This window comes from Bombus vosnesenskii, unplaced genomic scaffold (genome assembly GCF_011952255.1).
Source record: "Bombus vosnesenskii isolate JDL3184/JDL3185 unplaced genomic scaffold, Bvos_JDL3184-5_v1.1 scf7180000013272, whole genome shotgun sequence".
Taxonomy (NCBI): Eukaryota; Metazoa; Arthropoda; class Insecta; order Hymenoptera; family Apidae; genus Bombus; species Bombus vosnesenskii.
Window position 1 is genome coordinate 2,673,416 of NW_022882930.1, and position 20,946 is coordinate 2,694,361.

The following is a 20,946-nucleotide window of genomic DNA, read 5'->3' on the forward strand; positions in this document are numbered from 1 at the left end:
AAAGTAAATATGCTTTACTGCTGGCTAGTAACACCCGAATTTCACTAGTAGGCAACCAATAGCTGCAGCAACAGTATTCACATTTTGTTTATGTTTATTCTTTCATCTCGTTGGATAAATAATAGAAATTAAATTCTTAGGTTCATGGATAATACAACAATCTGAAAGCAAACAAATTTTATACAAAATTAGAGATTTATGTTTTATAATAAAATTCAAAAGGTGGACCTATATTATAAATAACTTTCATATATGCTTATACACTTACCAGTGAACAATAATTATATAATTTTTTTTTACTTAAATGCCTGTAAAATCGTAATATAAAAATGTTACGTTTTTTTTATAATTTAATATAAATATTTTCTAAGAATTAAATAAATAATTTCTAAAATTTTACATTATTTTATAGCTCTTTTTTGTATCTCATAAAATTACTTTTATGACTAAGATCGCTGACCACTGATGAGAACCAAATAAATATCTTCTATATAAGATAAAATAAAGTACATATATTTATGTGATATTGTTTCGTCACTTTATTTTATTATAAATTGAGATATATATGCAAAAATTCGCTTATGAAAAGTAGAAATAACCTAACTGAGGAATTTAATTTGTAATATTGCCAACAGAGTTCTAAAGCAAATGATAGCAATATTATAATCAAATCCATATCTGTAGTATACACATTACACATGTGTCGTGGCGCCAAAATCTTATACTATTGCTGTACAAATAGTAAATTTTATATCAATTGCTTTTACCGTAATTTTCATATTTTCGAAGTTTTTCTCAGGTAGTAATGAAGGATGAGGAATATTACACAGTATTTTGAGGACAATGTACAGTCTACTAATGACGTATCGATACATTCTGATAATGATACGAAAAAAGAAATGAAGTATAGAAAGGATTCTAAAGGAAAGCGTAATCGTGTTAAAATTAAAATATCTCGAACGAATTCTAACGAAAGAGTATGTGATATTATGGACAATAGCAGTGATATGATTGATAAAACGCCTAGTCCATTTGCTAAAATAAATAATGAAGATAAAGATTCATGTGAAACACCAAAAAAATCTTTTCCAAAAAGTGTTCGAAAGCCCTCCAAACGAAACAAATCAACAGATCAATCTTCAAGTTATCTAAATTTAGGAACAAATGATTTGGATATAAAAAATAGAGAGCAAAGTAAAGAAGGTAATGTTAAAACTCGATTAAGCAGTAATAAAAAGTATAGAAAAGAATTGAGTAATAAGACAAATATTAGTGAAGATATAAGCATAGATAATACACTTAAAAGTAGAGAAGTTATTGATGATATAGAGGTAGTAACTATTGATTCTAATAATGAGATTGAAAATAGTAGGGAAGAATCAAATGCTTTTCAAATTCTAATGAATCGCAATAAGGTAGTTCAATATGTCTCACCAATAAAAGTTCTTCCTCAAAATGAAGAAGTAAATAGCAGAAAATCAGAAGAGTATAGAGAGAAACTAAAACGTTCTAAAGAAAAACTAATAGCGTTAGCTGATAAGAAAGGATATTCTAAAAGAAAACTTGCAGAGATGGAAGAAGGTGAAAAAATAGAACAAATAATACAAAATCGTATAAAGCTGTTTAAAGGTGAAGAGAGAAAGGATAGTAACATGAGTACAACTATTTTAAATCATAAGCAATCAGGTGGTAGTTTATTAAATTATTTCAGGTAAGGAATTAGTAGTTACTCATTTTTTCTCTTGAACTATGAATTTCTTTTATTTTCAATATTCTTTTTTATGTTTATTTTATACAATATAGCAAAATTCCAATGGATTTAGTACATACAAATATGGCAAATATGTCCACTATTGTAGTAAAAGCTGATGTACATATGACAGAAAACAATGCTAGATGTGAATTATATAAGTCAGATTTAAGTAGTACGGTACAATCAAATAAGAAACCTAATAAATTAGAATTATCTCAAATGGATGACATTAGAATCATAGAATCTGAAAACATTAATATCTTGAGTAATAAAAAAAAGCAACAAAATGAACAGAATCACAAGCATAGATGGTCGTTGCGAATCAAACTTCAAACTTATGAAAATGAAAATGCTTCAGCAGGTATTTGAAACCTAAATATTACTTCTAATTCATTATATAAAAAATCTGAAGAGAGAGAGAGGAAGAGAGAGAAATACATATGATGTAAAAAAATGTATGGGAGTCTCCCAAAATCAAATATTTTGGTTGATGGCAGTGAGCTTTTACACTTTGATCGCTGACTTTTTATTTTAATATTTTATTATACATACATTTTATTGTGTACTTTTTAAAATAAATTATTTACTTTTTAAATAGGTGATACCAGTGATGAAGAATTATTCTCACCAAGAAGTAAGGTTAAATTAGATATGAAAAATTATAAAAAATGTGGATCAACTAGAAATCTAGATTCAGAAAACTTATCAACAAAAAATAGGAATGTAAAAGAAATATCAAAGCCAGCAGATGAATATACAAAATTAAAGCTAGAGAAACGTGAACATTCGGAAAGTTCAAAAAATAACAATAAATGTTTAAATAACAAATCTGAGAATAAACAGAAATTTATCAAGTGTGATAAACATGATTCAACTTTGATAAAAAATAGTAACGTAAAGAACTATAGTAATACTAATTTAGAATATACTACAGAAAATAAACAAAATGAAGAGGATTGTATGATTATCAAGGACAACAGTTTAAGGAGAAAAACATTTGATAAATTAGCTCCTTTATTTACCAAACGGAAAAGGCAAAATCCAGAAATAATTGCAGCACGACGATTGTTTTTACAGCCAGATATGACAGATAATAATAGTAAAAATAAAAATCGGAAAGTAAATGTTTGTAGTATATTACCATTTCCACTCATTAGTCATGTTACACAGTTAAATAATTTATCTTGGCATGAAACTAACATTTTTAATATCCCAAAAGAAATCTGTAACAATTATGTTCCAATTATAGATATAAACGATTTTAAATCTTTAATAGATTTTTCCAAGAAAAAATTGATAGCTTTAGAAAAAATTAACAAACCGAAAATTGAAGAAGTATTAACAGATATAGAAAAACGTTGTTCAAATGTAAAAGACATGTGGGATGTTATTTCATTTATTGTTAAGGAACAACCTAATAAAATAGTATCTCCTAGAACAAAAACTAAAAAAAATAAACAATCGGGAAGAAAAGAAGTAATAGAATACAAAACTAAGGAGGATCAATTTGAATACTGTAGTTGGACTTACAAATACAGACCAAAATGTTCTCAGGAAATAGTTGGAAACGAAGAAGCAGTAGCAAAATTGAGGGAATGGCTGCTTGGGTGGAAACCGATGTTTACCAATGAAGATGTTAGCAGTGGAGATGAATTTTATTCATCTGATAGTTGTCAAACAAGAATTAGTGAAAATAATCAAGTAGCTGTATTACTCGGACCACATGGCTGCGGTAAGACTGCGAGCGTATATGCACTAGCAGATGAATTTGGTTACATGTTAGTATTAAAAAATTATATTAAATTGACGTATATGATTAAGAACGTTATATAATTTGTGTATATATATATATAATAAAAAATTCTTTTTTAGTGTATTAGAGTTAAATGCATCATCTAGAAGAACAGGAAAAAAGCTTTTAAAAGAATTAGAAGAAGCAACTAAATCACATCGAATTAAGAAAAATGAGAAAATATCTGTATTTTGTGACCTAGTTTCAGATGAAATTATGCCAAAGAAAATACCACAAAACTCCCTCATTCTTTTAGAAGATGTTGATATTATATTTGAAGAAGATGAAGGTTTTATTTCTGCTACATATCAATTAGCATCAAATTCAAAGCGTCCAATTGTTATGACGTGTAGAGACGTTTGTTCCCATCTCAATAAAATGGCACCTCAACAAAACAGAATTTATTTTCAAGAGCCTGTTGGGAATAGAGTTTGTGTTTTATTAGAATTAATTTCATTGGCAGAAACTGGTTATAGACTTCCATCTAATTGTATAACAGTAAGTTTGACTTATATGATGTATAAGCAAAATTAATATGCATTATTTTATTAATTTTATAGAGATGAAATTGTAAATACTAAAATTCTTCTTATTTACAGGAGTTATTGCAAAGCGGTGATTTACGAAAAGCTATATTACAGTTACAATATTTATTGTTATCTGGTCCACCACGAATATTGGAACAGACCATAAGTTTTAAAAATTCATTTTGGCAAAATATACGGTATTATATACACAAGCCGGCAATTAAAATAACTAAGAGGGGGAAAAGGAAAAGAGTTGCAAGTAACGAAGTAACAAATGATGACAAAAACATACTAAATAATATAGCAAATAAATTAGATAATATAGCTTTACTATCATCTCTAATTGAAATAGAAGATTGTGCATTAAATCTGTGGCAAAAAAAAGCACAACCCAATTTATCTTTGGTCGAAAATACTGCTCCATATTCAGCTTCTAGTAATATATGTCTAGAAATAGCTGAATGGATAGGTAGTAAAATTATATGTAAAGAGGAATTGAATGACTACAATGGGACACAATATCAAGATAATATTATGTTAAAAAAACAGTCAAATAAAGGAGTAAATGAAGCCTTGTCACAAACTACATCGTTATTGCTTGACCATCAAATTATAGCTACAGATTACCTCCCATCTGTAAGAACAATATGTAGAGCAGAAGCATTAAGGGCTAACAACAATAATAAAAGAAGAAATCGGTTCTTTCATTATCTTCATAATTTGAAAGCACCATCTACATTATTTCAACCTAATATTTTAGCGGCAGCATGCAAAATAATGCACGATAAAGTTGACAATAATATACAAAGTGAAAATAATAGTGGTCTCTTATAACGATTAATTTTTTGCATTAAATATGTTATAAACATTTATAAACATAGTGCAAATATTATTTTCAAATATATAATAAATCAAAAGAAGCAGTGCATGTTTATAAAACGCTAGAAAAATGAGTGTTATTATTTAATTATATTTTACTTTTTAATCCTTTTTTTTTAAAGAAAATAGATTGTAGATTGTTAGTCATGCCTACTTTTATAATATTAAAAACATACATAAATATTTTATATATTAATAATGAAGCAAAATACCTGTTATCTTGAAAAATATTCAACATTATATATCTTTTTTCTAAGAGCAGTAATATTGTATAAGCATAGAATTAATGTAAAGTTGTATTATACATAGTGCCTCCAAACTGTCTTAGGCTAACAGATTATGTCTTGAATCTTATGATTACATAAATAAAAGATATATTTATTATTAATCAATGTTTTTTATTTTCTTTAGTAAGAATGATATCAATGTAGAGACTTAAATTTTTATATGATGTAACTTGCGATTTAATTCTTCAAATTTTAGAATTTTGCGAATGAAGAAGTCTCCATAACGATGTGCTACTTTCGTGTCCGCAATATGAATCATATCGTGATCTATATAAAAATCCAGCTGTAACAACATGCGTTGTGATTATTTTTTAATGATAGTAAATATAAAACTAAATTAATCAATGTCATATTAAATAACAAATTACCTCTGAGCCAGATTGAAATTTTCCATCTAATCCTGATGCACCTTTTGTCCAAACAATATTCTTCATTTTATGTTTAAAACACAATAGATGAATAGTTAATGCACTGACTTCTTTATCTAAATCCCAGCTCTCATCTGGTCTAGTATTACTACACATAAATGTAGCTAGTTTACTTAATGGCAAAGTAGTATATAATTTTAAATATGAACGAATAGTTGGTAACATCTTTTGTTGAACAACTTCATCCATAAAGACTTGAGTTTGATGCTTAATTGCTTCTCGAACATAATCTTCAGTTGGATTATCAGGGTTTGGTGGTGTAAGAGATAAAAACTTTGGACATGCAAATAGAAAGCATGATTCAAATTCAACTAAATCTCCATATTGCATTTTATACATTTTTTCATGATAATTTTTGTCACGTAACGCCTGTTGTAATCCGTCATCTATACATTGTGGATGAAGAACAAGACAGATTGCTAATAAATGATACATTTGCTCTGTTTGCTTATTAATTTGATCATTTTGGTAACTTCTTGTTGCAAACAACTGTTTGGTTCTTTGAATATATAATAAAATACCAGAAAATGTTCTGATTGCATCTGCATATCTCCGCATCATCATATAAGCAAAACCAACATAATATGCTGTTGATATTTGACAACCAGGAACATGTGAGTATGCACTCTTTTTATAAAGTTCAACATTTTCTAATACTTTAATGGCTTGATAATAGTCTCCCAAAAGAGAATGTAAACGTAACAATCCTACAAGAGAAAAATATCCAAGCATTTTATACAAAGAGTGTCTTCCAAATACACCAGCAACAGAATCTGGATCTCCACCACTTGCATATACTTCTAATTGACTTTTGATTTTTGATTTGTCTACTAAATAATGTAAAACATTTAAAACACACAATACATCCCATGTTTTGCTATGTGCATTTAAATTTTCAATTTCTTCAGGTGTTTTATTTGATAAATTAGCACGATATTGAGTAAAAGACTGAAATTGGTAAACAAATTCATCAATAAGCTCCCATAACCATTGATCGGGTAACTCTAATTGAACTGGAGTCTCTGGACGTAAAATATAATTAAAAAGATCACAATAATTATAAAAAGAACCAAGACGTTGTTCTAATGTTGGTCCTTGCATTCGGGCATAGATATGACGATAATAAAGCTCTTTATACAGAGTAAGAAATACTGGATCATTGTCAACTATATGTGCAATTGTTTGAGTATCTGGCCAAGAAGACTTATCAAATAATTGTTCTGAGATTTTCGGGAACGTTGTTTCATAAAGATTTTGAATCTCAAAAATCATTCCTTCATTTATACAATTGCGTAAGAAAACCAGAAAATTTCGTACAACTTCTGGTACTTGACGATAACCTAATCTGTCATACTGGTCACCATGAACATCTGGTGGTCCATAATCGTCATAAGCATCATACTTAAAATAATATAAATATTAATCACTATAATATGATAAAAAATACGAATATTTACTTAAGTAATATTTACCTCGCTATAATCGTCATACATGGTAATTACTTTTAACTAACTTTATATTTTATATAAAACACTTGGTATAACCTATGCGTTAAAGCAACAAGCTAACCAAAAAGATCGGCAGATAGTTCACGAGTTACTAAATGGCATGATCATAAACTAATCCAAACTAAGATATGCCTCTTACAAATTGTATTTGAAGATAAAATTCAACATTAATAGTCTAGCCGACGAGTCAAGGCAATAAACATGAACAAAATTTAATTACTACGGTTGCAACTATTTGGTGCCGTCTAGTGACACTTAAGTGATACTAATTGGCAACTAATATTTGCAACCGCAATAATCAAATTTTGTTTACGTTAACTGCCTTATCGCATTGGACGAATTATAGATGGCGTAATCAAATAGCAATGAATGTTCTTCACTATAATTTATTGTTTATGGTAGATGTCTTTAAATATATAAGTATATTGTCACGGACACCACATGTAAAAGTGTGTGTCATTTTTGTAAATGTTAATTTATTGTGTGCTTGTTGGTATATAAAATGGGCATATTAGAAAAAATATCTGAGATTGAAAAAGAAATTGCTCGGACGCAAAAGAATAAAGGTTCGTACATATCTCAAGATTAAATTGTTTTTTCTAACCTTATGTAGAAATGCTTCTATATATTCATTTATGCATACTCTTGTAACATACGCAAAGAATTACACATAATACAAACATTTGTCATTTCCGATATACATAGTTTTGTCCTTTTATTAAAATTAGTATTATTGTTAAAATACTTCAATATTGATAAATCATCTTGAAACTAACTAAATCTTTGCTGTTTTGTATACACTGCTAATTTATTAATAAAATTTATTTTAAAAAATGTTTGTATTTATTATTGATCATTATTTATAATTTATTATATTTCTATTAAGTTTTTCCATATATATTTTACAGAAAACAATATAAATTTATTATTATCATTGCTATCACAATAAATATATGTGGCAAAAAGATCATATATATATTTTCTATAAAAGTTATAAGTTGAATAATAGTTAACTTTATTTACAAAATTTATTTTCAGCTACTGAATATCATTTAGGTTTATTAAAAGCAAAGCTTGCAAAGTATAGATCACAACTTTTAGAACCACCAAAGAAATCTGAAAAAGGAGAAGGGTTTGATGTATTAAAATCAGGAGATGCAAGAGTAGCTTTAATAGGTTTTCCCTCTGTAGGAAAATCTACTTTGTTAAGTACATTAACACACACAGAATCTGAAGCAGCATCTTATGAATTTACTACTTTAACTTGTATACCTGGTGTTATTGAATATAAAGGAGCTAATATTCAACTTCTTGATCTCCCTGGAATAATTGAAGGTGCTGCACAGGTAATCACAAGATTAAACTTTATATAATACTAATATATAATACTAATATATAATAATAGTTTATAAAAATCTTACATTTGTGAATATTTCATTAAGGGTAAAGGGAGAGGTAGACAAGTAATAGCTGTTGCAAGAACAGCGGACTTAGTTCTTATGATGCTAGATGCTACTAAACAAGATGTACAAAGACAACTCCTAGAAAAAGAATTGGAATCAGTTGGTATACGACTTAATAAAAAAAAGCCAAACATATATTTTAAGATAAAAAAGGGAGGTGGATTGGCATTCAACTCCACATGTCCATTAACAAAAGTAGATGAGAAATTAGTGCAAATGATTTTACATGAATATAAAATTTTCAATGCAGAAGTTCTATTTCGTGAAGATTGCAGTGCAGATGAGTTAATCGATGTGATTAATGCTAACAGAGTATATTTACCATGTCTTTATGTACATAACAAAATAGATCAAATATCAATAGAAGAAGTGGATAGAATTGCCAGGCAGCCTAATAGTGTAGTAGTTAGGTACAATTTTTCTATAGATTTTTATGTAATATGTATATTAAGAAAATTGATTTTCAAATTTTCATATAAAAATATTATTAATTTCATATAAAATATTCTTATAAAATTTTTTTGTATCTTAAAGTTAAATATTACAACGTTATAAACACATTTCATATGTTTTTTACAGTTGTAATATGAAATTGAATCTAGATTTCCTTCTTGAAACATTGTGGGAATATTTATCTTTAATAAGAGTTTATACAAAAAAACCTGGACAACCACCTGATTTTGAAGATGGTTTAATATTAAGAAAAGGGGTTACTGTAGAACATGTATGTCATGCAATTCATCGTACACTTGCTCAACAATTTAAATATGCTCTTGTTTGGGTAAGTTTTCACTTTTAATATATTAGGTTTTCACAATATTAATAGTTTATGTTCTTATAATTATTTGTTGAAGATTTTGATTCAATATTTTCTCAATAAACTATCTATTTCTATACTTTGTACAATACTCATTTGTGTGACATGTGATAAATCTTCTCATAAAACTGATAAAACATATTTTATAATAAAATTCTAAAAAATATGTGAAAGAATGTAATAAAGATAATGAATTATAGATAGTAGTAAATTCTCAAATAAATGTCTTAAAAAAGAAGAACATTTTTTTAGATGGATTGATAATATCTTACATATTTTTTTTAGGGTACAAGTACCAAGTATTCACCACAACGAGTAGGAGTGCAACATGTTATGCACGATGAAGACGTTATTCAAGTAGTTAAAAAATAAAATTTATACGATTATGTGCATAAATTATCTGTGAAAATCTAAATAGCAAAAATAGAACATTGTATAATTTTGTTTATACATTTTATACGTATTTGCTGAAACGAAAAGGAAGAGATTCTCTTTTAAAATTTACTTCAACTTCTGGGTTTGTTCTATTTAGTATAAATATGAAACATTTATACTATATATTTCTTATTAGTTTAAAAACTAAAATTGTTTAAATGCAACTTTTAATAAATATCATTCATATAAAAATAATCCTAAAGAAGCTAATTTTTTATAGTTGTATAATAATCATATATACATACCATTTGTTTATTAAAAATATATTGCGAAAAATAAATATTGTTTTGTATATTTATTTATATTTACGTAACATATATATTTAAATTATATTATTTTTTACATATATGTGAAGAACGTGTCCTACATAAAAAAAATAAATAAATACATAAATTAATCACGAAAGTATTTGATTGTGCCTAAGAAATAAATAAAACATTATTAAATAACCATTACAGTATTTATTTCTTATTTGATTGATAGCAAGATATATAATATACAGAATGGCCTAGCTAAATGGGATCACCTAAATATCCTTTGAAATACTGTAACTTTGTACTGAGAAGATTTTTCATTTAACAATAAATACGACAAATATCTGATGTAAATAAGAAGCAGAACAGTAAATTTGAACTTGGAGAGAGATATTCAGGTACGGTGCGTATTTAGGTGATCCCATTTAGTTAGTCTACCTTTTGTAACTTGTAACCTCAAAATTGATATCTTACAACTTAATTTATAAATGTACAAAATTTTGTATCCCAAATAATACTAAAAAATCTTAATCTCTTGGTTGTAAAATATTTATTAGTTACATTAAATATTACAATATGATTCTTATTACAAAAATGTTGGGGAATTACAAACTTAACTACGATAGCTACAATCGAGTAATAATCGCTTTACATGAAAATCCACCTTATTTTACCTGGACAAGAATCATTTACTACACACTTGCCTTAATAGTTGGTCACTCGACGAACATACTTGACCTTCGGCCTTCGATAAACTTGACAGTAGACACCTCAACTAAGCAATTAAACATAGGGTAGACAATACAGTAGAAAATGGATTTCATTCTTGTTTTGTTATGATTTTGCTTGAAACTATAACAGCCGTCGGTGAAAAATCATCGTAGGGAAACGTTGTCGATACGTGAAAGTAACTTCGTGTTGAGTGCAACATGGTTTGATTTGTAAAAACGAATCTTTAAAAGAAGTTTATCCGTCTACGGATTCCAAATACAAAAAACGTTAAAGGGGCGATCAGTGCATAGAGGTTTGCCTGCAGTATGCTCAGGGTTTACAATACAGGGATAGTATGGCTGCAGGTGAGGCCAGCACAACAAAGTCTCGTCAAGAAAAACAATACGATTATCTTCTCAAATTTCTGCTGGTTGGTGACAGTGACGTTGGAAAACAAGAAATCTTGAGTGGACTCGAAGATGGTGCTGCCGAATCTCCGTTTTGCAGCGGCAGTGGTATTCTACGATTTTCCTTATCAGTATCTTTTAGCTACCTCTTTTCCCTTTCCCTCTAATTTAAAATAATGCACTTGCATCGTGTTTAATTTAACTTTATTTCATTAGAACTACATAATCAATGTCATAAAATATAATAATATTTGTTTAATTGCAAATAAGATAATAAGGAGCATACCAGAGAAATTTCACGTTAATTATTTCTGATTTGTTGATATTTGTAATAAACATTAATTTGTTACCTATTTGATAAAACTAGTTTAAATCTTATGACTTGTAATTGAACATGAAAATATCAATTTAAAGATTCATGCGAGCAATTTTAAAATAAGATTTTAGAGAATCATACAAAAGCTGAATAAGTATATTATATTACATTATATTCTGTTTATTCATTTTAATTGTGTCATCCTGTAACACTTGTTTTATTCCTAACAATTTGAATTTTCTATTTTCTCTCTTGAACAATTTGAATCTTAAATACTTTGAACCTACTTTTTAGCATATAAAACTACTACTATCTTACTGGATGGAAAAAGAGTAAAATTACAATTATGGGACACATCAGGTCAAGGTAGATTTTGTACAATAATCAGATCTTATTCTCGTGGGGCTCAAGGTATATTTTTAGTCTATGACATTACCAATAAATGGTCTTTTGATGGCATTGATAGATGGTTAAAGGAAGTTGAAGAGGTATATAAAAATGATCTTAAATATCAATTTTATATTATTAAGCAATTATTATATAGTTAAATTTAATTGTAGCATGCTCCTGGAGTACCAAAAGTACTTGTTGGTAATCGCCTTCACTTAGCTTTTAAAAGACAAGTGGGAGAACGTGATGCTGAAGCATATGCAGCTAAAAATCATATGGCATTTTTTGAAGTTTCACCTCTTTGTGATTTTAATATTCGTGAAAGTTTTTCTGAACTTTCTCGAATGGCTTTACATCGTAATGGAATGGAAAGATTATGGAGATCTAATAAAGGTAATGCATTTCAATTTTTGCTATAATAATTTTTTTTAAATCTGTTACGAATACCAATCTGATTTTTAGTTCTCAGTCTTCAAGAACTTGCATGTCGTGCAATAGTTGCAAGAACAACAGTTTATGGTATTGATCAGCTTCCATTGCCTAAATCCATTAAATCTCATTTGAAATCTTACGCAATGACAACTACATCTCAATTACGTTATAATGGAAATAGATCATTGAGCTCTAGTAAAAGTCTAGGTTCTCATCACCGAAAATTACGTTTTGTTGGTGTAGGTCATAATGGACTATCAACTCCAGGTAGTTCACCTGGTAGTATAACAGATTCTCGTACCAGTTGTGTCGGTCGTAATTCTTGCACAATATCTTGAGAATAATTTTATGATTATAATTGTAAATATATAATATTAATTCTTCCTTCCTGTCTTGATGTAAAGAGTTTTGTTAACATGTGCCATCAAAAATAATAAAACATTGAAATCTTTTTTTTTAATAGTAATTATAGCATGAAATATTAGCAGTAAAATTTAAAAAAATAAAAAAAATGATTTATTTATAATTACAAAATATAAATAATTATAGCGCTTCTATATTTAATTTTATAGTTATGTAATATTATAATTTTTTTGTCATATTTCTTTAGTAGTTTTAAAATATTTGAAATAATAGTTTAACAACTTTTGTTAATGATTCAAAAATTTCATTATCATTAATGAAAAAATTATGAATTTTATTAAAAGTGTAAAGATATATAACAAATCAAAAAGTTCTTACTGTCTTTTCTTAAATTTTGATGGACAATGTTTTTTAAAACGAATCTATATTAAAGCAGGAAAAGATGAAGCGAAAAGTACAAGTTCACTAAGTCTACAAAGGTTGTGGTGTAGACTAGAAATAATGTAAGTTGAATAGTTTAGAGCAGCTAATTGGATAATAATACATAAGGACAAATCCAAAAATGTATAATAATTTAACAAATTTTTTAAAATATTATTAGTTTCCATGTTACTAGTATTCTTGTTCAGTAATAATACGAGAAAATTTGTTTTACTTTGTCACTTTTGAAATATTTTAATATGTATTTATATACAAAATCAATTCTAAATTTATATTACACATCTAATTTTTTCTTTCTATTACTCTTTTCTAAAAATTAATTATGCAAAATTGAATAACATTCTTTATAATAATGCAAATATTACACCTTATTTAAATATTTTAATATAATTATATATTATTTTATTTGTACAGTGTAAGTTTATAAAAATTATGTTGTGTATTGTGTAAATATAAAAGAACTCATTCATACTATACTCATATTTTGATAAATTTCACTATAGTAGATTACTATGATTTTTTAATATCAGTAATACAATAACAGCAATTCTAATCTAGCAAATTCTTTTCTTAACTTTTTGCTCTTAACAATTACTTTAAAAATTCCATGAAAAATAATTGTTATTATTAAACCATAGACATCTATCGTATGAAATTTATCAAACTGTGATAACGATTTATACGATAGTTTTTTTAAAGATTACATGATATCAAGAAAACATATAAGATGTATTTATACTGTGTAAAATTCAAATTAAATTATATGTGTATATAAAAGCAGCCATTATTAATTAATATATATGATATGATATGATATGATATATACATATATAAACATAAACGAAGGGGAAGGGCTCTTGCTTGTCCAAAGGAATATATTTAACGTATGTATATTATATGATACTTACAGAGTAATATTTGTGTTATTTTAAAATGAAATATGACATTACTTATTAACCTTTTACCAATTTATCTTTTTCTTGCTAATTTATGTCATCTTTTTAATTGTTAATACATATATTTTAACAAAAAGAGATACAATATAATGTAAAAGAGATCATTGATTTCATCATTGCTGTATATATATATCACTTTAAAAGTTTTCATAAATATTGAAATTGTGGAGAAAGAAAGGGGCCATCTGAATAATTGAAATCAAGTAAAAAAGTTAGTTTCTTATTTGTTAAATATTATAAGAAGCTTGTTTATGTTTATATCTAATAAATAATTTTGTTATAAAATATAATGTGATATATATCACATATTTAAACACATTTCCATTTTAGTATTATGTTTTGTAATATTATAAAATGCATTATAAATGCAAAATACAAATTTCTTTCAACCTATTAATGAACGTAGTAGAAGTAATTACTTCTAAAAAAAATATTAATGCACTTGTGATGGTCACAAAATTGATAAGAATATAACATAATTTGACATTTAACTATCTTATATATAAACAAATATTTTAAAATCACATCAAATGTAATATTGTGCTAATTTTGTCTCTAATCACAAAGAATTTTGTATTATAATAATCGAATACAATTATACAACAAAAATACGACGATTTAAACAACAAATTATAATTAGAACCCTAAATTTTATATACTTTAGAATTAGATGACATTATATTTTATTATATTTTTTCCACGTATGTACAATATAACATAAAAATGATCTATTTTATAAAATTTAGATACTTGAAAATTGGATATGCTATATTTAAATGTAAGTAATATATTAGATAGTGTTTTAATTTTAGTTTAACATATAACTATAAAAAATACTTACAATTTTAGTTGATAATAAATAATAAATTGTTTTCTACTAAAAAAATAAGTTAAAAATTGTATTATACGTAATAATTTATTCATAGATATTCTCTGGGTAGTCATTATAAAATCAAATTTTGAATACATATTAATATCAATTTCTATTCAATAAATTTATATGAATGAAATAAAATTGATTTATTGTTATGATGCATTTGACTATCCTTACACAGAGTATATCATTAAAAAATGTTCAATTGTTTGATAAAAGACTAATGCAATCTAAATTTATTTCAAGCATCTATTTTTATATTTTCCAGTTCTTCTTATATAAGCTTTGCAGACAGATTTAATCTATGTTTATTTAAGGAATATATTTGTATAATTAAAAGAAAAATTAGAGAGAAATGACAACAATTGATGATATATCTATGGTTGAAGACAATGCTTCCCTTCCCAGTAAAAGGAATCTCTGTGTTCCTCAACAGTTATCAGAAGTAAATGAATTATTAAAGTCAATCAATAGAAGACTGGAAGATTGTGCTTTAGAATGGCAAGCAGAGATTTCTCGCAAACAATGGAAAATTTTTAATTCTAATGGCACTGGAGTAACTTCATCTGAACGATCTCTATTAGCAAGAACATATTTTACAGAGAAAAATCTTGATGAAGCTTTCCAACATTTACTTTCTTGTAATAAAATCTTTTCAGAATATTTAAAAAATTTTATTGGTAAGTAAATTAAATATAAGTATTTATATGTTTATTAATAAATGCTAATAACAATATGTTATCAAAATTTAAGCTATTATAATAATCTATTATTAGATCTTTTACAAGATGAAGTATCTGTTTCAAATGTCAAAGAAACATGTGATGTACAAAATCAATGTTTTAATAAAAAAAAAAGTTGCAAAGTATTGGATATCAGTAATAGAGGACCAACACAACTTTCTCCACTTTTAAATGGGGAAGAAAAAGTTCAAGATTATATTGATAACATATTAACAGTCCAGAATTCATTTACTGATGTGGTAAAAGCTAAAATTAACTTTGATACAAAATTTTTGGGGTTTGAAGCTGTATTACATAAAGCTACATCTACATCAACTGATGCAGTTTGCCTTTGTCAATATTGTTCTAGTATTATGGTAATATATTTCACCTGTATTATATTTTACTATTGTTATAATAATATACCTATATATTCAATTGCATATTTTAGCAAGCTACACATGGTACACACAGAAAATTAAGAAGTGTAACTCTTAATCAAAGAAATCGAACAGTTGCAAAACCTAAACGCCTAATTAAGTCTAAAAGAACATTATCCAAAAAGAAAAAAAAAGAAAAATCATCCACAGTAGTTGATAAAATCAATGATCAATTACCACTTGAAACACATACAGGAATCTGTTAATGCAATTTTGTTATATTGTACTTATTTCCAATTAACCATTAAATTTTTGTTAATTTTTGTGGATATCAAGAATTTAAACTAAACAGTAACATATACACCCAAAAAGATAATTTCCATAATTTACTAGAGGAATTCATTTATTATCTTTTACATTATTAGTACATTTCATTTTAATGTTAAAATTTTCCTAAATGATAAATAATCACTAAGCGATTCACTATTTCTAATTTTGAAAGCTTTATTAACTTTTAATTAAACCATTGGAAAATTTAAACATTAAAGTGATTTGTATCAACTTTATATACTTCTTATAACTTACAGTTTTGTTTCTATATTAAAAATATCATATAATAGTTTTAATAGATATATTATATTTAATAAGCAATTTACAATACAACAAGGATCTATACACTTTTATGCTTAATTTTGTAATAATGAATTAATACTTTATCATTTGTTTTAATATTAAAGTAATTACAATATACATGAATTCAGAAAAAGCGTTAAACTCTACTTTTTGCAACAAATGCTGTTAATATTATGTAAATATCATTTTATTAAACATGTACATGGGTATTTAAAATTCTATTTTTTAAATATTCGTCATAGTACGCCATTAACTGCTAATATCGTTTTGTCTTATTTGCTAATATGCTAATTTGGAAGAAAATATATTGTACAAAAATGTTTTTGATTTTACATATATATTACATAAAAATATTACAATAATTTGCCAAATAAGGTATATGACTTTATATATTACATTTTCCAAATTTTGCAAGTTGATACTTCAAACAACATTTTTTTTAAATTAGCAATTTATAAATAAATGTTAATAAGAGATACTTATAGAAGTTACAAACAATTATTGTTACAAATTTCTACCAAATGAATGATTAATTTTTAGTTATATTTAGTTATATTGAAATTAACAGCAGCAGAAATGTATAAATGAATACAATAAAGATATTTTAATACAAATTACACATAATTTTTAGATATTTTATCTTGGAGTAAATATGTCTCTATCCTACATTCTAAGTAACGAATAAATCTAGATTCTAGGTAGTAGACAAGTTTTACTATTTTGGTAACATTAAAATTTTTTTAGTAATCGTTAAAAGAATAAATTTTACATTCGTAAAAAGAGATTCAAAATTAATAGTATTTAGTTTTTAGTAACTTACTGAATAAATACATCAGTTTAAATTAGCCTAATCAATGCAATGAACCATTATAATGTCCTATGTCTATAACAGATTCAATATTTCATTAACATTACATCACGATTTCTATGAACAGCCAACTTGTATCAAATTTCTTCTTCCATTAATATTATGAATATCCATAAAAGGTTTCTTGTTCACTTGGCTCATTAAAATTGTACCACTACAGGGGAATCTTATGAGGAAAGACTTTCTTTATTTGGTATGTTTCTGTGACTGAGAATTTATTAGCTGTATTGAACATACAAAACAGAATTAATGAGTAAATCAACTGACTCATATGGGTAGAGTAAGAAAATCCTTCCTAATAAAATTCTCCTTAAGTGGAGTGATTAATCTGAGTTTACCATTTATTTAATCTGTATCATGCTGATACAAGAGAATAATATCAGCATGAAATTTTGACATCTTAAGATAATATTAAAATTACTTTCATGTTCCAGTTTGATTTTTTTTACTACATTCACTTCAATCCATTCAGTCACCACCGTTATTTCAGTTGAGGCAAACAGATCTCATAAATATATGAATGAGTAATAATATAAGTAAACCTTAAATTTCTACAAATCTATGCAGTCATTACATCATATAAGTAACTCAAATATAAGTATAAGCTTTTAATACATTGCCACAAGATTTTTTATTTCATGTTTTCAAATATATAATTTACTAGAGATTTTTTATAATATGCGTGTATTATTCATTGAACTTAAACAAAAAAACAAAACCCTATTCATACTATAGGGTAAATTTGATTATATATAATGCTAATAAATGATATTACAATCTTATAATAGATAAAAATACCAAATAATTAACAACATTTTAATTGACAAAAAACATCAATTAATTTATTTCGATAAAACATCTTACAATGAATATTAATAATAACTAATTTATAATCAAGCGTATCAATGACTGCAATCCTTGTCACTTTTTCAATTATGACCTTTCTTTTACGAAATCTCTCTAATATTTATATAAAGTAAATATATAATATGCACCATATATATTATGTACTACTATTTAAAAAAGAACCTAAGAAATACCTTATTGAAGTAGTTTATATATATTCTTTCAAGTACTTTACTTTTAACATAAACAATTTAAAAGTTGTTGGTTATTCAAATCGATTGAAACTACTTCAAAGATTGATTTTTATGAGATCTGTAAGCTAAGAGAGGCAAAATATGAATTTCGAGAGATAAATGTGCGAAAGTCATTGATTTCACCTGAACTCGTAGATTTGTATGCTATGTTCTGGGACGTGTTTCAAATTTAAAGATTGATACCTAAAATAATACAAGTATGAAAGAAGAACAATTTTTTTAACATAATTTTCTATCACATACAAATATTAATTTCTTAATGGAAAATGTATAGAATTAAACTAAAATATTACTTATAATTGTAAAGGTTTGTAGTAAGTAAAGTTTAGGATAGAGGGAAAGAGGGGCGGGCGGAAGAGAATATATTTTGTTACATTATATAAATATATCAAATAATATTACCACTCTGAACTACGATGATAATAAAAGCCTTCAATAGTAGCAGCAGATTTTTGAAAGCAAATATAGTAAAATCCTGCAAATGAGGCACCGTTGATATCTTTTATAGTATGATCAGGAACTAAAAAATGTTCCTTCCACCTCATAAAAACAAAATCAGTTCCTTTCAAAGCCTCGTAATCAAATGTGTCTGAATTAAATGTTTTGGCATACTGGCGAAAAGATTCAAATTTACTCTATAATTGAAAAAAATGGATTAGACTTCTGTTAAAATAAAAAAAATATGCAATAAAATACAAACCCAATGTTTTCTATCAACATCTTCATCTGCATCCCATTTACGAGTTAAAAATGGATATTTCTTTGATATAATTTCACCATCAAAGAATGTAGTTAAAGTAGGAAATTCTTCCGTAAGACCCTTAATTTTTAAATAGCCACATAAATAGCTGTTCTCTTCATCTACGTGCTGTAATAGAAAAATCCTTATAAAATAATAGTTTGTACATGTATGTGTGTTGTATTTTATTTGTAAAATAAAAGAAATATGCTACAAAAGATACATTACATACATTTTAAAATATATAACTTCTATATATATATTTATACATATACTCATTCTTTGTAAACATTACAACTAAAATTTTGAGTTCAATCAATATCTATTACTAAAGTACTATCTACAAATTACCGTTTTATTATATATTTTCATTTTCATAAATTTATTCTAATAAAATAACATTACCTGTCAAACAAAATTACGGATTCTATATTGCCAAGATATTTATAAATAAGCTAAGAAGTATAAGGAAAATTTTTTTAAATTCTCGTAATAGATCATTTTAAATTCAGAACTATTTGGATATGTAAACAACATAGTTAACTAATCTAAGATTGTAAAATATTTAAAGGATAAAAGACGTATAATCAATCATTACGCAGTAGACAGATGTCAAAGGTGTAATAGAAATTTGAGATATTTGTGGCGCAATTTCCAGAAAGGGGGAGAACTAACCTGCAAAACTACTTCTACGTCGTAACTGTTGCCTTTAGACTTTTGAGAACCTTGAAATCGTGAACCGTTGTAGAGTAAAGATTTTGTGACACCCGGCTGCTTTGAGTTTGCGGGCGGTGGTGGTACTACGTCAACTTTCACCGGCATTCTCGGCTCAAGTGAACGTTCTTAAAATTTGCCCTCCTTGGGCGACAATTCCTTCATCACAAAACTCTCGCAATGACTGCCGGTAATTTTCAGGACGTAGATGTATTTATGCAAAGCCTCGAACCCAGACACACCCCCGGCCGTAATTTTTACGCGAACGTTCAATTCGACGTCCCTTAAAAAGATCTTACTTTTCCATATGAGTATGGAATTTTAATTATTTTTAATAAATATCAAAGATAACCGTTCACTAACAAAACAAAAACTAATATTTTCACTTGTTTCGTCAACTTGCACGTATCATGTCCAACAAAATTTAGTTCTATTTTGCCGGATGTATAGATACTTACATGTTACTTATCAACAATTTAAATATTAGATTTCTTTTATTCATTTAAATCTTATACTTATACCATTGATTACATTAATATCAGTATGCTACTACCTTATAAAATATACGTACCAGAATTTGTATTTCCAATAAATATAAAGAAATTATTATTTATGTTTATCTTTTTTCATAAACAATGATTCTAATTTGCTTTCCCGCCATAAAATAACAATTTTGATAGTGATATTACGTATTAAATAGTAGCAAAATGTATTAACAATTCAAACAAAATATTTAAATTTGATCTGAAAAAATAGT

The 20,946-nt window shown here is 26.3% G+C and overlaps 5 protein-coding genes and 1 pseudogene across 8 annotated transcripts; 4 read left to right on the plus strand and 2 right to left on the minus strand.

Annotated features, from left to right (window-relative positions):
- Window positions 1–69: 69 nt before the first annotated feature.
- LOC117231210 (ATPase family AAA domain-containing protein 5) lies at window positions 70–5,339 on the plus strand. 4 transcript variants are annotated; one of them, XM_033489412.1, is made up of 6 exons: window positions 70–222; window positions 800–1,711; window positions 1,804–2,114; window positions 2,352–3,531; window positions 3,626–4,043; window positions 4,145–5,339. In XM_033489412.1, the coding sequence occupies exons 2-6, from the start codon at window positions 813–815 to the stop codon at window positions 4,904–4,906; spliced, it is 3,570 nt and encodes a 1,189-aa protein (XP_033345303.1). In that variant the 5' UTR covers window positions 70–222; window positions 800–812; the 3' UTR covers window positions 4,907–5,339. The 4 variants fall into 4 exon arrangements, with proteins under 4 accessions (XP_033345303.1, XP_033345301.1, XP_033345302.1 ...); XM_033489410.1 differs by lacking the exon at window positions 70–222 and adding an exon at window positions 485–654 and having other exon boundaries at window positions 790–1,711; XM_033489411.1 differs by lacking the exon at window positions 70–222 and adding an exon at window positions 485–654.
- On the minus strand, window positions 5,329–7,316 carry LOC117231211 (eukaryotic translation initiation factor 3 subunit L). The gene is made up of 3 exons (XM_033489414.1): window positions 7,139–7,316; window positions 5,607–7,067; window positions 5,329–5,521 (listed from the first exon to the last, which is right to left on the minus strand). Exons 1-3 carry the CDS (start codon window positions 7,157–7,159, stop codon window positions 5,387–5,389), a joined length of 1,617 nt encoding a protein of 538 aa, XP_033345305.1. The 5' UTR covers window positions 7,160–7,316; the 3' UTR covers window positions 5,329–5,386.
- A 244-nt stretch (window positions 7,317–7,560) lies between these two features.
- LOC117231212 (developmentally-regulated GTP-binding protein 2) lies at window positions 7,561–10,078 on the plus strand. Its single transcript, XM_033489415.1, has 5 exons — window positions 7,561–7,740; window positions 8,213–8,520; window positions 8,617–9,047; window positions 9,217–9,418; window positions 9,740–10,078. Exons 1-5 carry the CDS (start codon window positions 7,677–7,679, stop codon window positions 9,824–9,826), a joined length of 1,092 nt encoding a protein of 363 aa, XP_033345306.1. The 5' UTR covers window positions 7,561–7,676; the 3' UTR covers window positions 9,827–10,078.
- A 754-nt stretch (window positions 10,079–10,832) lies between these two features.
- Window positions 10,833–12,850, plus strand: LOC117231288 (ras-related protein Rab-40C). The gene is made up of 4 exons (XM_033489605.1): window positions 10,833–11,369; window positions 11,872–12,065; window positions 12,138–12,360; window positions 12,430–12,850. Exons 1-4 carry the CDS (start codon window positions 11,210–11,212, stop codon window positions 12,735–12,737), a joined length of 885 nt encoding a protein of 294 aa, XP_033345496.1. The 5' UTR covers window positions 10,833–11,209; the 3' UTR covers window positions 12,738–12,850.
- Window positions 12,851–15,227: 2,377 nt separating this feature from the next.
- LOC117231522 lies at window positions 15,228–16,464 on the plus strand (annotated as a pseudogene).
- An 826-nt stretch (window positions 16,465–17,290) lies between these two features.
- Window positions 17,291–20,412, minus strand: LOC117231526 (glucose-induced degradation protein 4 homolog). The gene is made up of 4 exons (XM_033490052.1): window positions 20,151–20,412; window positions 19,437–19,604; window positions 19,139–19,371; window positions 17,291–18,919 (listed from the first exon to the last, which is right to left on the minus strand). Exons 1-4 carry the CDS (start codon window positions 20,295–20,297, stop codon window positions 18,856–18,858), a joined length of 612 nt encoding a protein of 203 aa, XP_033345943.1. The 5' UTR covers window positions 20,298–20,412; the 3' UTR covers window positions 17,291–18,855.
- Between the last annotated feature and the right edge of the window lie 534 nt (window positions 20,413–20,946).

Coding starts and splice junctions, on each gene's coding strand:
- LOC117231288 (XM_033489605.1), top strand. CDS start 11,210: ATGGCTGCAGGTGAGGCCAGCACAACAAAGTCTCGTCAAGAAAAACAA. Junction 12,066..12,137: donor GGTTAAAGGAAGTTGAAGAG/GTATATAAAAAT, acceptor ATTTAATTGTAG/CATGCTCCTGGAGTACCAAA. Junction 12,361..12,429: donor ATTATGGAGATCTAATAAAG/GTAATGCATTTC, acceptor TCTGATTTTTAG/TTCTCAGTCTTCAAGAACTT.
- LOC117231526 (XM_033490052.1), bottom strand. CDS start 20,297: ATGCCGGTGAAAGTTGACGTAGTACCACCACCGCCCGCAAACTCAAAG. Junction 19,605..20,150: donor ACGTAGAAGTAGTTTTGCAG/GTTAGTTCTCCC, acceptor TTTCTATTACAG/CACGTAGATGAAGAGAACAG. Junction 19,372..19,436: donor ATGTTGATAGAAAACATTGG/GTTTGTATTTTA, acceptor TTTCAATTATAG/AGTAAATTTGAATCTTTTCG.
- LOC117231211 (XM_033489414.1), bottom strand. CDS start 7,159: ATGTATGACGATTATAGCGAG. Junction 7,068..7,138: donor TGTATGACGATTATAGCGAG/GTAAATATTACT, acceptor TATTATTTTAAG/TATGATGCTTATGACGATTA. Junction 5,522..5,606: donor AATTTCAATCTGGCTCAGAG/GTAATTTGTTAT, acceptor ATGTTGTTACAG/CTGGATTTTTATATAGATCA.
- LOC117231210 (XM_033489412.1), top strand. CDS start 813: ATGAGGAATATTACACAGTATTTTGAGGACAATGTACAGTCTACTAAT. Junction 1,712..1,803: donor AGTTTATTAAATTATTTCAG/GTAAGGAATTAG, acceptor TATACAATATAG/CAAAATTCCAATGGATTTAG. Junction 2,115..2,351: donor AAATGAAAATGCTTCAGCAG/GTATTTGAAACC, acceptor CTTTTTAAATAG/GTGATACCAGTGATGAAGAA.
- LOC117231212 (XM_033489415.1), top strand. CDS start 7,677: ATGGGCATATTAGAAAAAATATCTGAGATTGAAAAAGAAATTGCTCGG. Junction 7,741..8,212: donor TCGGACGCAAAAGAATAAAG/GTTCGTACATAT, acceptor ATTTATTTTCAG/CTACTGAATATCATTTAGGT. Junction 9,419..9,739: donor TTAAATATGCTCTTGTTTGG/GTAAGTTTTCAC, acceptor TATTTTTTTTAG/GGTACAAGTACCAAGTATTC.